This window comes from Nicotiana sylvestris, chromosome 1 (assembly GCF_000393655.2).
Source record: "Nicotiana sylvestris chromosome 1, ASM39365v2, whole genome shotgun sequence".
In the NCBI taxonomy this organism is placed as follows: domain Eukaryota; kingdom Viridiplantae; phylum Streptophyta; class Magnoliopsida; order Solanales; family Solanaceae; genus Nicotiana; species Nicotiana sylvestris.
In genome coordinates, this window is record NC_091057.1 from 24,881,085 (window position 1) to 24,893,298 (window position 12,214).

General features: G+C 33.0%; 3 protein-coding genes across 3 annotated transcripts; all 3 read right to left on the reverse strand.

Annotated features, from left to right (window-relative positions):
* Positions 1–981: 981 nt before the first annotated feature.
* LOC104218150 (germin-like protein subfamily 1 member 17) lies at positions 982–2,498 on the reverse strand. Its single transcript, XM_009768570.2, has 2 exons — positions 2,263–2,498; positions 982–1,697 (listed from the first exon to the last, which is right to left on the reverse strand). Exons 1-2 carry the CDS (start codon positions 2,387–2,389, stop codon positions 1,150–1,152), a joined length of 675 nt encoding a protein of 224 aa, XP_009766872.1. The 5' UTR covers positions 2,390–2,498; the 3' UTR covers positions 982–1,149.
* Positions 2,499–4,048: 1,550 nt separating this feature from the next.
* On the reverse strand, positions 4,049–5,686 carry LOC104218151 (histone-lysine N-methyltransferase ASHR2). Its single transcript, XM_009768571.2, has one exon. The coding sequence runs from the start codon at positions 5,580–5,582 to the stop codon at positions 4,407–4,409; it is 1,176 nt and encodes a 391-aa protein (XP_009766873.1). The 5' UTR covers positions 5,583–5,686; the 3' UTR covers positions 4,049–4,406.
* A 3,045-nt stretch (positions 5,687–8,731) lies between these two features.
* On the reverse strand, positions 8,732–10,297 carry LOC104218152 (putative germin-like protein 2-1). The gene is made up of 2 exons (XM_009768572.2): positions 9,977–10,297; positions 8,732–9,392 (listed from the first exon to the last, which is right to left on the reverse strand). Exons 1-2 carry the CDS (start codon positions 10,125–10,127, stop codon positions 8,833–8,835), a joined length of 711 nt encoding a protein of 236 aa, XP_009766874.1. The 5' UTR covers positions 10,128–10,297; the 3' UTR covers positions 8,732–8,832.
* Positions 10,298–12,214: the final 1,917 nt, after the last annotated feature.

The following is a 12,214-nucleotide window of genomic DNA, read 5'->3' on the forward strand; positions in this document are numbered from 1 at the left end:
TGTTGATGTTGTTATGGTAAAATAAGGGAGGATTTTGTGTTGTATAGTGGGATCGGATTGCGCGCCGCAATAACCTATGTGTTTCTATTTCCTTGAGCTGTGTTGGTTTTCGGTAATCTCACTTAAAACTCTAAGGATTGATAATTCTGATCGCCGCTAAGCTTATTTCTTGATGTTGTAGCTATTATTTTCAGTTGACTGTTTTATTTCGTTCTGTATTTCCTTTTCTGTCTTTATTATATATTGTGTACAGGTTGTAGTGTAGGTGACTTGCCTTAGCCTCGTCACTACTTCGTCGAGGTTAGGCTCGACACTTACAGAATACATGGGGGCAGTTGTAATACTACACTTTGTACTTCTTGTGCAGGTTTTGGAGTCGGTCCCAGCGGCGGTTATTAGCGAGCTCGGATTGGACAGCTTGCGGAAACTTGAGGTACAGCTGCTCAGCGCCCGCAGCTCGTGGAGTCCCCTTCCTTTTTTTATTTGGCTGTGTACTTCTTTTTCAAACAGCTTTTATGTTATTTCAGACCCTTATTTGTACTATTCTAGTAGCTCGTGCACTTGTGACACCGGATCCAGGGTTGTATCAGACGTTTGGCAGTTTTAGCTTCCGCATTTATACTTTGGATTTTTGCAGTTATTTCAGTTCTTTCTCTTTATTTAATCTACACTGTTAAAAATGGTTAGATTGTTCTAACGTTCGCTTGCCTAGCAAATGAAATGTTAGGCGACATCACGGTCCCGACAGTGGGAATTTCAAGTCGACGTGCTTTGGCATCAGCATGTCTAGTTTGTCTTGTTCTTAGACTATTATTATTACTACGTTGTTGCTTCTGCTTCCGTTGTTGTTATAGTCTAGTTGTTGTTACTACTTCTTTTCCATAGCTTCACTGTTGTATTTCTTTTCCTTACTACTGTGTTAATGCTTGACTTGAGTCGAGGGTCTAATGGAAACAGATGGGGACTTGTACAAGGTAGGGGTAATAATAATCTAAGAACAAGGGTATATTATTTTTGTACATGATGGCCGAAAAATGGGTAAAAGAAAATACAAGTGTTAAAATTAGAGAAAAGTATAAGAATACTTTCACACATTGTTGGTGCGTAGCTGCGCACAACTTTCAACACAATAATATTTGTAATGACATTCTAGGAGAATTTCTTTCGAAGTTGTTTAATCACTTCCTTATCGAGCTGGAAACCTTTGACAAGAACATCGTCGAGAATAGGCGGATCTGAAGCAAAAATTGAATTAGGAATTGTGACGACTCCAGGGTTTTGACTGTTGAAAGAAGCTAGCAAAGTAGCACTTTTGTGTCCCACATTATACTGGAAGTGTATAAGCCCCTGAGGGATCACAAACACATCGCCAGGATTCAAAATCTTAGAGAAGAGACGACTCTTAAAGACATTTGCATCAGGAGCAAGAAACCCAGCATAGATAGTACCCTCCAATATCGTTATGAGCTCAGTAGCTCGAGGGTGTGTGTGAAGTGGAACAAGGGCCCCTGGCTCGAAGTCAGCACGAACTATAGAAATACCAAGAGTGTTGAGTCCAGGCATTGTGTTTACATCCACAACATTTGCAGCAAAACCAGAATTGGACATTGGATTTCCACTTACATTAAGACCTGAAAAGAAGAAATCGTCTGCTTTTGCAAGCTTTGGGTCTTTGCAAAACTTTCCATTCAGGAAAACTGCACAAGTGAAATAAAATGAAGCTAAACATATTGTTCAGATATTAAGAGCTAATAGATGATAGAAATTATATATACAACATAAATAGGTCTCATTCCCAAACAGAAATTATATAACATAATGTTTAAAGGGGAAAGGTAAACAATTTAACCCTATAAATTATATGAACTTGCTCAATTTTACCCTCAGTTTCATTTGTAGGTTCATTCATAATCTTGCAATATCATCTCATATTTTCCTTTGTCATTAGCGGAGCTCCAACCTAAAATGGGTGAACTCCATGTATCTAAATTTTATGTCAAGATAAAATCTCCTAATTTACCCTCCAGTTTTTGAATATAGTTTAAAACTACCCTCAAGCTGGAGCGATCCGTCAGGGATCAAGGGTAAAAACGAGACGTTTTCCTAAAAACGAGTTAATATTAGGCCAAAAATCTAACGGAGGGCAAAATCGGTAGTTTACGAATAATATAGAAGCAAACTTGACCCTTTTCCTTTGCTTTTTTCTTTTCATAGAAAAATGATCTGTCAAAAAACTTTCATGACTATAGAAGGATGATTTACCAGAAGCGGTAGTGTCTGTAACTCCAACGCATATGTCTTGTAGAGGGTTGGGATCATAAGCATAAGCTAATTGGGAAGAAAAGAAAGCAGTGATGGCTAAAGTTGTTATTAACCAGGACATGCTCATTGTTATAGCAAAGTCAGGTTACTTAGCAAAAACCCAAGCTTTTTGTGGAAACAAGTTTGTTTGTTTTGGGGTCGTTATGATTTTTTCCAAAACAACCAGAGAGGTGTGACTACTTATAGTTTGATCTAATCATTTTAATAACCTAGTTTCTGTCTATCCAAATGATTAGTCCTGATAATTTCTCATTATTAAATGCAGGTTCAAAACAAGAAGTAACCATTAATATAATCTGTAATCAACTTTACAACTCTATCAGCTCATGGCTAAAATAATCAAGAAAATGGGCTAAATATACTGTGACAGAAATGCCTCAACAAACCAATAATACATATTTAGTGGAAAATAAGATGTCAACCTATCTTGAGTGTTAGCTTTAAATCAGACTCTTTGTCCAAAAATGTTCTAATAAGTTGTTAGAGATAGACTTTTGGGCACCCATTTACCTACTCCATAAATAATAGAACTGAAAGAGTAGACAGGCATGCCTAATTTTAGAAGGAGAAGGTGCTACTTATACTGAGGAATTTTGGATAACTTTAAAAGTGATGATCGACACATTTTACTTCTTTTCTTTTCTTGAGAAAGAAAAGTTCATTTTCCCTATTTGTTAAGGGTTTGACTTCATAATCGTGTAAAGTGCTTTTAAGCTGGTTTGACCAGCTTTTAAGCCAATCCAAACACGCTCTATATATGACGACCATTAATCTAGGCTTTTTCTTGTGTAGCATGTCTAAGTATTTCATCAATTATCCAAAAAGAATTAAGGTACATTTACATTTCCAAATCAGATAAACACTGATACTACGTTTCATTGCTGAAGATCATTCACTTTTTCCAGGCAAATTCAAAGCTATATCGGTAATAAAAGCATACACACAAAAGTCCACCCCTTTAGAGACAGAAAAAGTTTTGCCCTAACTTGGAAAATCACAACCCGCGCAAGGAATTGCATTTTTAACCTCCTTATTGTCTTCTTATCATTTTGCATTGCATATTCTTAATACATTTTGGTAATATATGCGCCTATGTTAGTTAATCATGGTTTCTACTTTCTAGTAAGGTGCTTCAGCATTGCCTTATCTTGGCTTATGGCAGCTTAGAAAGGAAAAAGAAAAACTCAAGCGACGGAGAGCAACAACAACAACAAAAAAAAAAACCTAGGGTAATCCCACAAGTGGGGTCTAATATATAAAGCGACGGAGAGCAATGAATGAAAAAGAAGCAAAACAAAATGGCAGTGTAAACCAATAAATAGCAAATCTCTAAATCTTTCACGAAGTATCAAAAAAGAAACAAGGTTCATTTCATATCCAACTAACATTACTTAGCTCAATACTCAGATGAAACACGGATGTTACCTTTTATTGCTGAAGATCAGAAGCTTTTATTTCAGGCAAAATCGCATCATGACCCGAACTGCTTCAATTGTCTATAGATCCATGAAATATATGAGTGAATTAATGTTTATTGGGGATGGTTCAATGATCATTAAACTTTTCATTCAAGCCTTGTACACCACAAGACAATTAGTATCACGAACTCTGTCACAACACTCCAGGGCTTGATATTCAAAACTTGAGGCCTTGGGTATGTTGAAATTCCCTGGCAGCTTATTATCCATGTAAAATACTTAGAAGAATAGAGCGGAAATGGTATAGATGATTTATATAGCCGCACCCAATTCAAAGGTGGCTGGTTGATTAATTGATTGTTAAAATGCTTACAAGAGAAGTACATGTTACTCAAACAAAGGTATACCGTCTATATATGAAAAATATGGAGATCACAAGCCAACATTTTGGCACTTGCTCGAGACTAACAAAAAGGAAAACCAAGACGAGTACCAAAGACAAAGGGTAAAGAAGTTTTAGCTACAACTAAAGCTCATCAAATAGGTGTTTATCAACTCAACATAAGCGCAAAAATCATCACGCGAAGGCTCAAATTTCTAAGAAAAAACAAACCTAACTAATATGGAAAATGTGGTATACTTGATAGGAATCGATGGTCCCCAGCACTAAACCATAAGCTCATCACATTTACTCAAATTACTACAAACATTGCATTCCATAACTGTCGACAGAGATGCATCAGAGGGAGGCAACGGAGCCAATGTACCCCCACAATTCTCTCGATTACACATGTACCGCATGAAGAAATACGCGTGAGGAAAATCTTGATCACCCTCCTCCACCTCATCATTTGCATTTACTTCATCATCCACTTCTTCCTCCATTACTTCATCCTCTTCATCCTCATTTTCCTCGCCCTCGTTATCCATAGCATCATCATCATCGTGATCAGACCAATTAGCCTCGACAACACACCGATCACAATTACATATAAACCCATAATCCTCCTTCAACCTCTTCTGCCTATCGGAATACTTAAAATTCACAGGGAAATAACTCAAACAAATCTCTCTTCCCTCGGGTACATCATGAATAACCCTAACAATCATATCAACATTACTCCTATCACTAACATCACTATCAACATACTCGAACCTACACGCGTTCGGAAGGCAATCGTGATTAAAAAACGAAGCCATAGGATAAATACCATAAGCTCTAACACCCCTTTCTTTATTAGAATCAAAAGGTTCCATCAACCCAAATGCATTTACCTTATCCTTAGCCAAAAGAGCAGCAGTAAGCTCTTTTGAGAACCCAAATTCACTCGTAGGCGGGTTGAGCGTAGCAACGAGGGAATGAAGCAACAGAGCATCATTTTCAGAAATAAAAGACGGATCGCCTTGAAGGGATAATAAAACACGAAAAGAGGAAGGAGAAATGAGTGCTAAGTCATAAGCAGAGATTAAAAACCGAGCTTGAATTTGTTGGTCTATTAGTAGGTTATGAGAAGATAAGATATTACGGAGTTGGGTTAAAGATTGACAAACCCAAGGAGTGTGAGAAGAGGATAAAGCTATGGATTGACAACTAGAGGTACAAAAAGCTGAAAATGTGCACATTGGGCATGGGATTGGAGATTGGAGTATTATTTTGAAGCAATTTGAGCAAAAAGTATTGTTTGAGGGGATCAAAGGAGATGCAGAGTAAAGAAGGAGAGGGGAATCTTTGAGGATTACTTGGCCAGGTTTTAAGGGTTGAGTTGAAATAAGTCCTCTTCCTCTTCCTTGTATTTCTGCTATTTTTAATAATGGGTATGGAGATTGGGAAGTTTTCTCCATTGTTGTGTGCTGCAATTTTCTCAAATTTGCTGCTAGCCTGCTACTGAAAGTTTGGAACTTACTGCTAGGGTTTTAGCAGGAGAAATTGTTGGGTTTTAGCGTTTCCTCACACAGAAATCACTTAAAGAAGAAGGCAGATTTGACCCGAAAGAAATGCTAATTTGAAGCCCATGGACTATGTTGCTTTTGTATTGGGCCGAATTGCATAAGTGGCCTTTTTGGAATTCGCTTTTCAAGGGGGTTCTTTTTGGGTCACGTTTTAACTTGTACCCGCTTTGCAAAAAAAATACAAGCGTACCCACTTTTTCGCGTAACTTCAGCATACGGACTGAAGTAGCAAAGGCAATCACGCAAACTTCAGCACTCTAGTAGACGGGCCTGAAGTAGCAAAATTGTTGAACCAAGTGTGCTAAAGTGTTTGTTTGTTAGCTGGAGTTTTGTTCTCTATTTGCCGAAGTTTTTGTTTGTAATTGCTGAACTTAAGCATTCTAGTAGCTGAAGTTTTATTCTCTACTTGCTGAAGTTTTTGTTTGTAATTGCTGAACTTAAGCATTCTAGTAACTGAAGTTTTGTTCTCTATTTGCTGAAGTTTTTGTTTGTAATTGTTGAACTTAAGCATTTTAGTAGCTGAAATTTTGTTCTGTATTTGCTGAAGTTTTTGTTTGTAATTGCTGAACTTCAGCATGTTTTAGCTGAAGTTTTTCCCGTAAACTTAGTGTTGGCTGAAGTTTTTATTTGTAATTGCTGAACTTAAGCATTCTAGCAGCTGAAGTTTTGTTCTTTATTTGTTTAACTTCACCATGTTTTAGCTGAAGTTTTATATTATTAATGGAGAAAGTTCAAATTATATATTCAAGACGAGATTTTTCAACAATGGCAGTGTCATACTCAGTCTTTAACTTAGAATATTCCTGCTCCAGTTTCTTGTTTTTATAATGTGCCCCCCTGTTCTGAAACCAAACAGCAACTTGGTGAGGATCGAGGCCAAGCTCAGAAGCAAGCTTGTCCTTCCTCTCTGTATCCAGTTTGTGTTCTTCCTCAAAGCTCTGTTCAAGAAGATTAACTTGTTCTTCGCTAAACTTCCTCTTCATATATATAATTTCTAGTTATTTTTCCTTTGTTTAATAGTTTTATTTGTAATTTATTTTTAAATAATTTGATAAATATACTTATGACAATCATCCCTATGAACTGAAGTTTCATAGCAGCACAAACAACAGCAGAAGAAGAAGAAGAAGAAGAAGAAGAAGAAGAAGAAGGAGGAGGAGGAGGAGGAGGAGGAGGAGGAGGAGAAGGAGGAGGAGAAAGGGGATTGAAGTTGTTTAAAAAGTGGGTACAAGTTAAAAAAAATTTAAAAAAATGGGTATAGGTTAAATGGGGGCGACCAAATAGGGCGCCCCGTGCAATTTTTACCTTTTTAAGTCGGGGAGGGATCTTTACATAAATAGCCGGTCATATTTATTGTTTACTTTTTCTAGCCATATACATAGATTATACATTCATTATACATAATTATACATATATAATACATAAATTATGCATACATTATACTTCAACCGGCTATTTTTGATTTATGTGCTTGGGTGGGTGGCCATTTGGGTTAATTCTTCTAAGTTTTTTGTCTCTCTTAACTGAAAAAAGCAGCTCGGTACACAAAATATCACGCATTCATGTTGGGCCCATAAAAGGTTATACTCCAAGAAATATGATGTAGACAGCCTATCCTATGCATTTATTTCTTTAAGTGAAATTACTAAAATAGCCTCGCACTATTTAGGGGTGTCCAACAGTTGTTTTGCTATGATTCTGAAACATTTTGATTTGGTATTTTCGATTTTGATAAGAACAGTAATTTGTGGAACGTAGAATTATTTAGACTATCGAGTTTCAACTTAGAGCTCCTTTAACTCTGAGCTACCATATGCCTATTTGGAGTGTTTTACGATCAACAAAGTTAAAAGCTTGTTGGTAGCAAGATCTACGTACCTTATAATTATAGTTAACTTTATGCTCACCTAAAGATCTCATAGAACTCAATACATGGATAATTCAATTTAAAAGGGAAAAGAAATGTATGTCATACTATTTTGTGCCCAAGTCTTTTCAATTATGCTCTATATATCTCTGTTGTTGGTCAATGGTCATGAGTCTTACTATTTTAATTGCACGAAGATGAATCTAATTTGCAAAGTGCTCATCTAATAGGTCTTCTTACTGACTCTAGACAATACTCTATCCTGCCCACAATAAGCAATCATTTTACTTTTGGCACACCCATTAAAAAATATGAATTCCTAAAGAAAAAAAAAAGAAATATTCACTATATTAATCTCAATTAATTATTACCTTAACACATTGAAATACGTAAATAAGGGCAAAGTTTGAAAAATAAAATTAATTCCTTTTTTATTATGTAAATGAACACTTGTTTTGAACCAAAATAAAAAAGTAAAATGATCATTTGATCGGATGGAATAATATCCAGCAACTTGTTCTGGCGACATACTATTCATTTTACTTGGTTTTAAGTGTTTTATAGCCTGTTTGGTTTTAGGGTCCAAAAGTGCTTTTTCGGCCAAAAGCATTTTTGGCCAAAATTTGAGGTGTTTGGCCGAGTTTTGATCAAAAAAAGTACTTTTTTGAGAAACAAAAAAAAGTAATTTCTCTCCAAAAGCACTTTTCTGATAAACACTTTTGAAAAAAATACACTTAAAAAGTAGTTTTCAAAAGCTTGGCTAAATACTAATTAGTGCTCAAAAGTGATTTTCAAATCAATTAGCCAAACGCAAACTGATTCTCACCAAAAATACTTTTTTAAAAATTACTTTTAAAAAAAACACTTCTCAAATAAGTTGATTTTAGAAGTTTGGCGTTATTAACCTTCCACCTCCTTTTTGGGTTGCACATTTAATCCACTTTTTTATTGTGCGTGACAAGATTTCATTACACAAACGAACTTTTAAAAGAATATCACCGACTTATATTGCTCGTACTTTTTGAAAATGTCGTAAGGTGTGTGTCGAATCCTTCAAAATACACTAATTTTTTTGGAGGATTCGACACGGATGCAATATCATTATTTTGAAAAATCCGTGCAACATAGTCACCAAGTTTAAAAGAACACAACCAAATTACAGGAAAAAATAAAATCACAGCAAACTAGAACTTGTCTCCTTAAATTTCAAGAGAGTTCTCAGCACTTGTACAAATGACTAAAAATTTTAAGGTTGCAACAGCACAAACATGTTCACTATTTTCTCGAGAACTGTGCTCGAAGATGTTCAACCACTTTCTTATCCAATCGAAAACCTTTGACAAGAACATCATCAAGAATTGATGGATTTGATCCAAAGAGTTGAAAAGGAATCATATGAACTCCAGGATTTTGGCTGTTGAAACAACTTAATGCTGTCGTATTAGTAGTTCCCAAATTATATTGGACATGAATAAGACTTTGTGGTATCACAAAAACATCTCCTGGATTCAAGATTTTCTCAAATAGTCTTGATTTGAAAGGATTTCCTGGATCAGGAACAGTAAATCCAACATATAAAATACCCTCTAATACAAGGATTAACTCATTTCCTCTAGGATGAATATGAGGTGAGATTAATCCAAATGGTTCAAGATCAGCACGAACAATTGAAATACCAAGAGTGTTGAGTCCTGGCATTCGATTTACATTCAATATATTCACTGCAAAACCAAGATAATTTGGTATTGGTGGTCCACTTTCATTAAAACCTGAAGCAAAGAAATCATCTGCAGTTGCTAGCTTTGGATCTTTGCAAGCTTTTCCATTCATTAAAACTGCACTTAAAATGAATAAGAACAATATTAGCAACATAAGTTAGACATAGATTTAGCTTTTAAGCAAACAATTTAAAGGAGTCTAAGTTCTATCCTCTAACATTTAACACAACGGATCCTTAATAACAGATGCGGAGCCAGAATTTAAAATTTATGGATTCTGAATTTTAGTCATTTTAAGTTATTGAGTTCTAAATTAATAATTTGTACATATCCAATGAATAGGATTGGCCGAGTTACTGGGTTCAGTTGAACCCGTAACTTATACATTGGCTCCACCATCATGTATTGAACTACATTTTTAGTTAAAAAAATGAAAAATAAAAAATTTACACCGTCACTCTATATAATCATTATCGGTAGGGACGAAAATAATATAGTATTTGCGGGTTCGGCCGAATCTAGTAACTTTGGTCTAAACTTTATATTTGTCATAAAAAATTTGTTTGAATATATATAAATTGTTAATTTTATAACCCAGTAACATAAACGAACTAGAATTCTAAACCGATATTTTAAATCCGGACTCCGCCTATGAGTACAGGGAAGATGGAAAAGAAAATAAAGATAGATGAATAAGTTACCAGAAGTATTGGAATCTTCAACTGCAACACATAGATCCTGGGGAGGGTCAAGATCATAGGCTGAAGCTAAGGAAGAAAAGTAAGCAGTAATGACTATAGTAATTATCAAGAAGGCCATTGTCATTGTTATGATAATTTGGCTGTTAATCATAACCACTCGAGTTCGTGGATTTTTAGCAGTTGCCCAAGAAACTATCTTATGTAGTTGAATGTTTCATAAATTTATTGTGGAGCAGCAAAAAGCAATCAATATTAATTTCAAGAAGAATCCTATGCTTTTCCTTTCCTATAGAGTTTCCCAAGAAAGTGGTCAACATCAACATGTCTTTTTCGCACGATAAATATTTTTTCATCATGAACCTTGTGGTTGTTGGGGTGTTAATACCATCCGTTTTGAGTCAAGCCGACACATTTTTTTTAAAAGGCCTCACTTGAATATTCAACATATTATAAGTAGAATTTTTTTCTTTTTATATAAGATTTTATTTACACACCCGATAATTTCTCTTTTAAATTAAACTAGTATTAGTACTCGCGCAATGCGCAGACACAAATTACGTCAAATTATGATGTAGATTGTTTGAATCATGTGCGGATAACCTTAAAATATAAACCTCTGAGATAAAAATTATATAACTTTAGACATTAATTATGAAGCATGATATGAAATTATTGTTCAAATATCGTAGTGGACAATCTATTATATATATATATATATATATATATATATTTGTAGTAGCATAACCCCTTAATTTTAGTACTTGCATTTCGTTTTGCTGTCAATATTAAAGAGTACTAAACATGTTTGTCTTGTACTCTTGTTTGAGCACATTAGATAATATTATTTTAACAAATTCTTACTATCACTTTATTTTTATCTGAAATGTTACATATGTCTTATTTATCACATCATTTTTATGCAAATTCTTTTTTTCTTTTTGTTCTTTTCTTCTAGTTATTGTATTATTTATTATTTAATAATATTACACTATCGTATAATTTTTTATTAGCTTAATAATTAAATTAAGTCTTGCTTATTATTCTTTTAATAGTCTTTAATAAATATAAGTATTTTATTCTTGAAATTTGGTATATTTTTATGCTTGTAACCTCTTATTTAAAATTTTTAATTATTTAAATTTATCAGTAATATTGTAAAATATAATTTATTTATTTTTAAATTAATTTAAAATATAAGTATTCTCACACTCCCTCTATTTTTTATACATTATCTTCCCCACTATAAATTTTAATTAGTTATTACATTAATGTTTTGCCTATAACCAAAATAATATCATATTTTATTTTAAATTGTAACTTTGAATTAGTCTAAAATATTAATACATAGGTTATTTGGTTATTATGTTTCAAGTTTATTGAGTTCTCTTATAATTATTTTGTATTAAATGCTGTTAAATTTTTATTTTGTATTATATTCAGTTATTTTATGTTTTTAATTTCTTGTTTTTTATTATATTTATTATTTTTCATAAATAAGACTTCAATTTCGCGGTATTATCCATAGCTTGAGCATTCTCATCATAGTTTTAAGAACTTTCTAATCTCAAATTCAAATAGTCTTTCTCTTTTATTTCTAATAGTAAATTTTTAATAATTTAACGTAATTTTACTATTTTTTAATCTAATTTACAGTCTTATTATATTTTATGTGGCTTTTCATTAACTTGTAACTTTATTTAATATTATTATCAACTACTATTCTTTAATATAATATAGATAAATATAAAGAGTAATTTTTAACCATAAAATAAATATTTATTTTGTTTTAAAAATATTGCTTGAAAATTTTAAATTATTTAAATTTTAATAGTATTTTTAAGTATTGTATGTTTACTTTATTTTATTTTCTAAACTTATGATTTATAAATATCCTCTCATTATCTCTAATTTATTTTATTATTCAATATTTTAGTTTTTGATTTTATTTATTAGATTTGAGTTACATGGACTTATCCATATTATGACTTTTCTTATCACAATATAAAAACTTTCTTATCTCAAATTTAAATTAGTTTTACCCTTTTTCTCTATGATAAAAAATATGAATTTTTATTTTTTCTCTATTTAGTCTTTATTTTTGATATTATATTATTCAATTCCTAATATTATTATATTGTCATGTGGATTTTTATTAGCTTGTTTGAATTTAATATATATTTCTACCATACTCATTCTACTATAATATAGATAAAAATTAAATAACGTTCTCATTTCAAA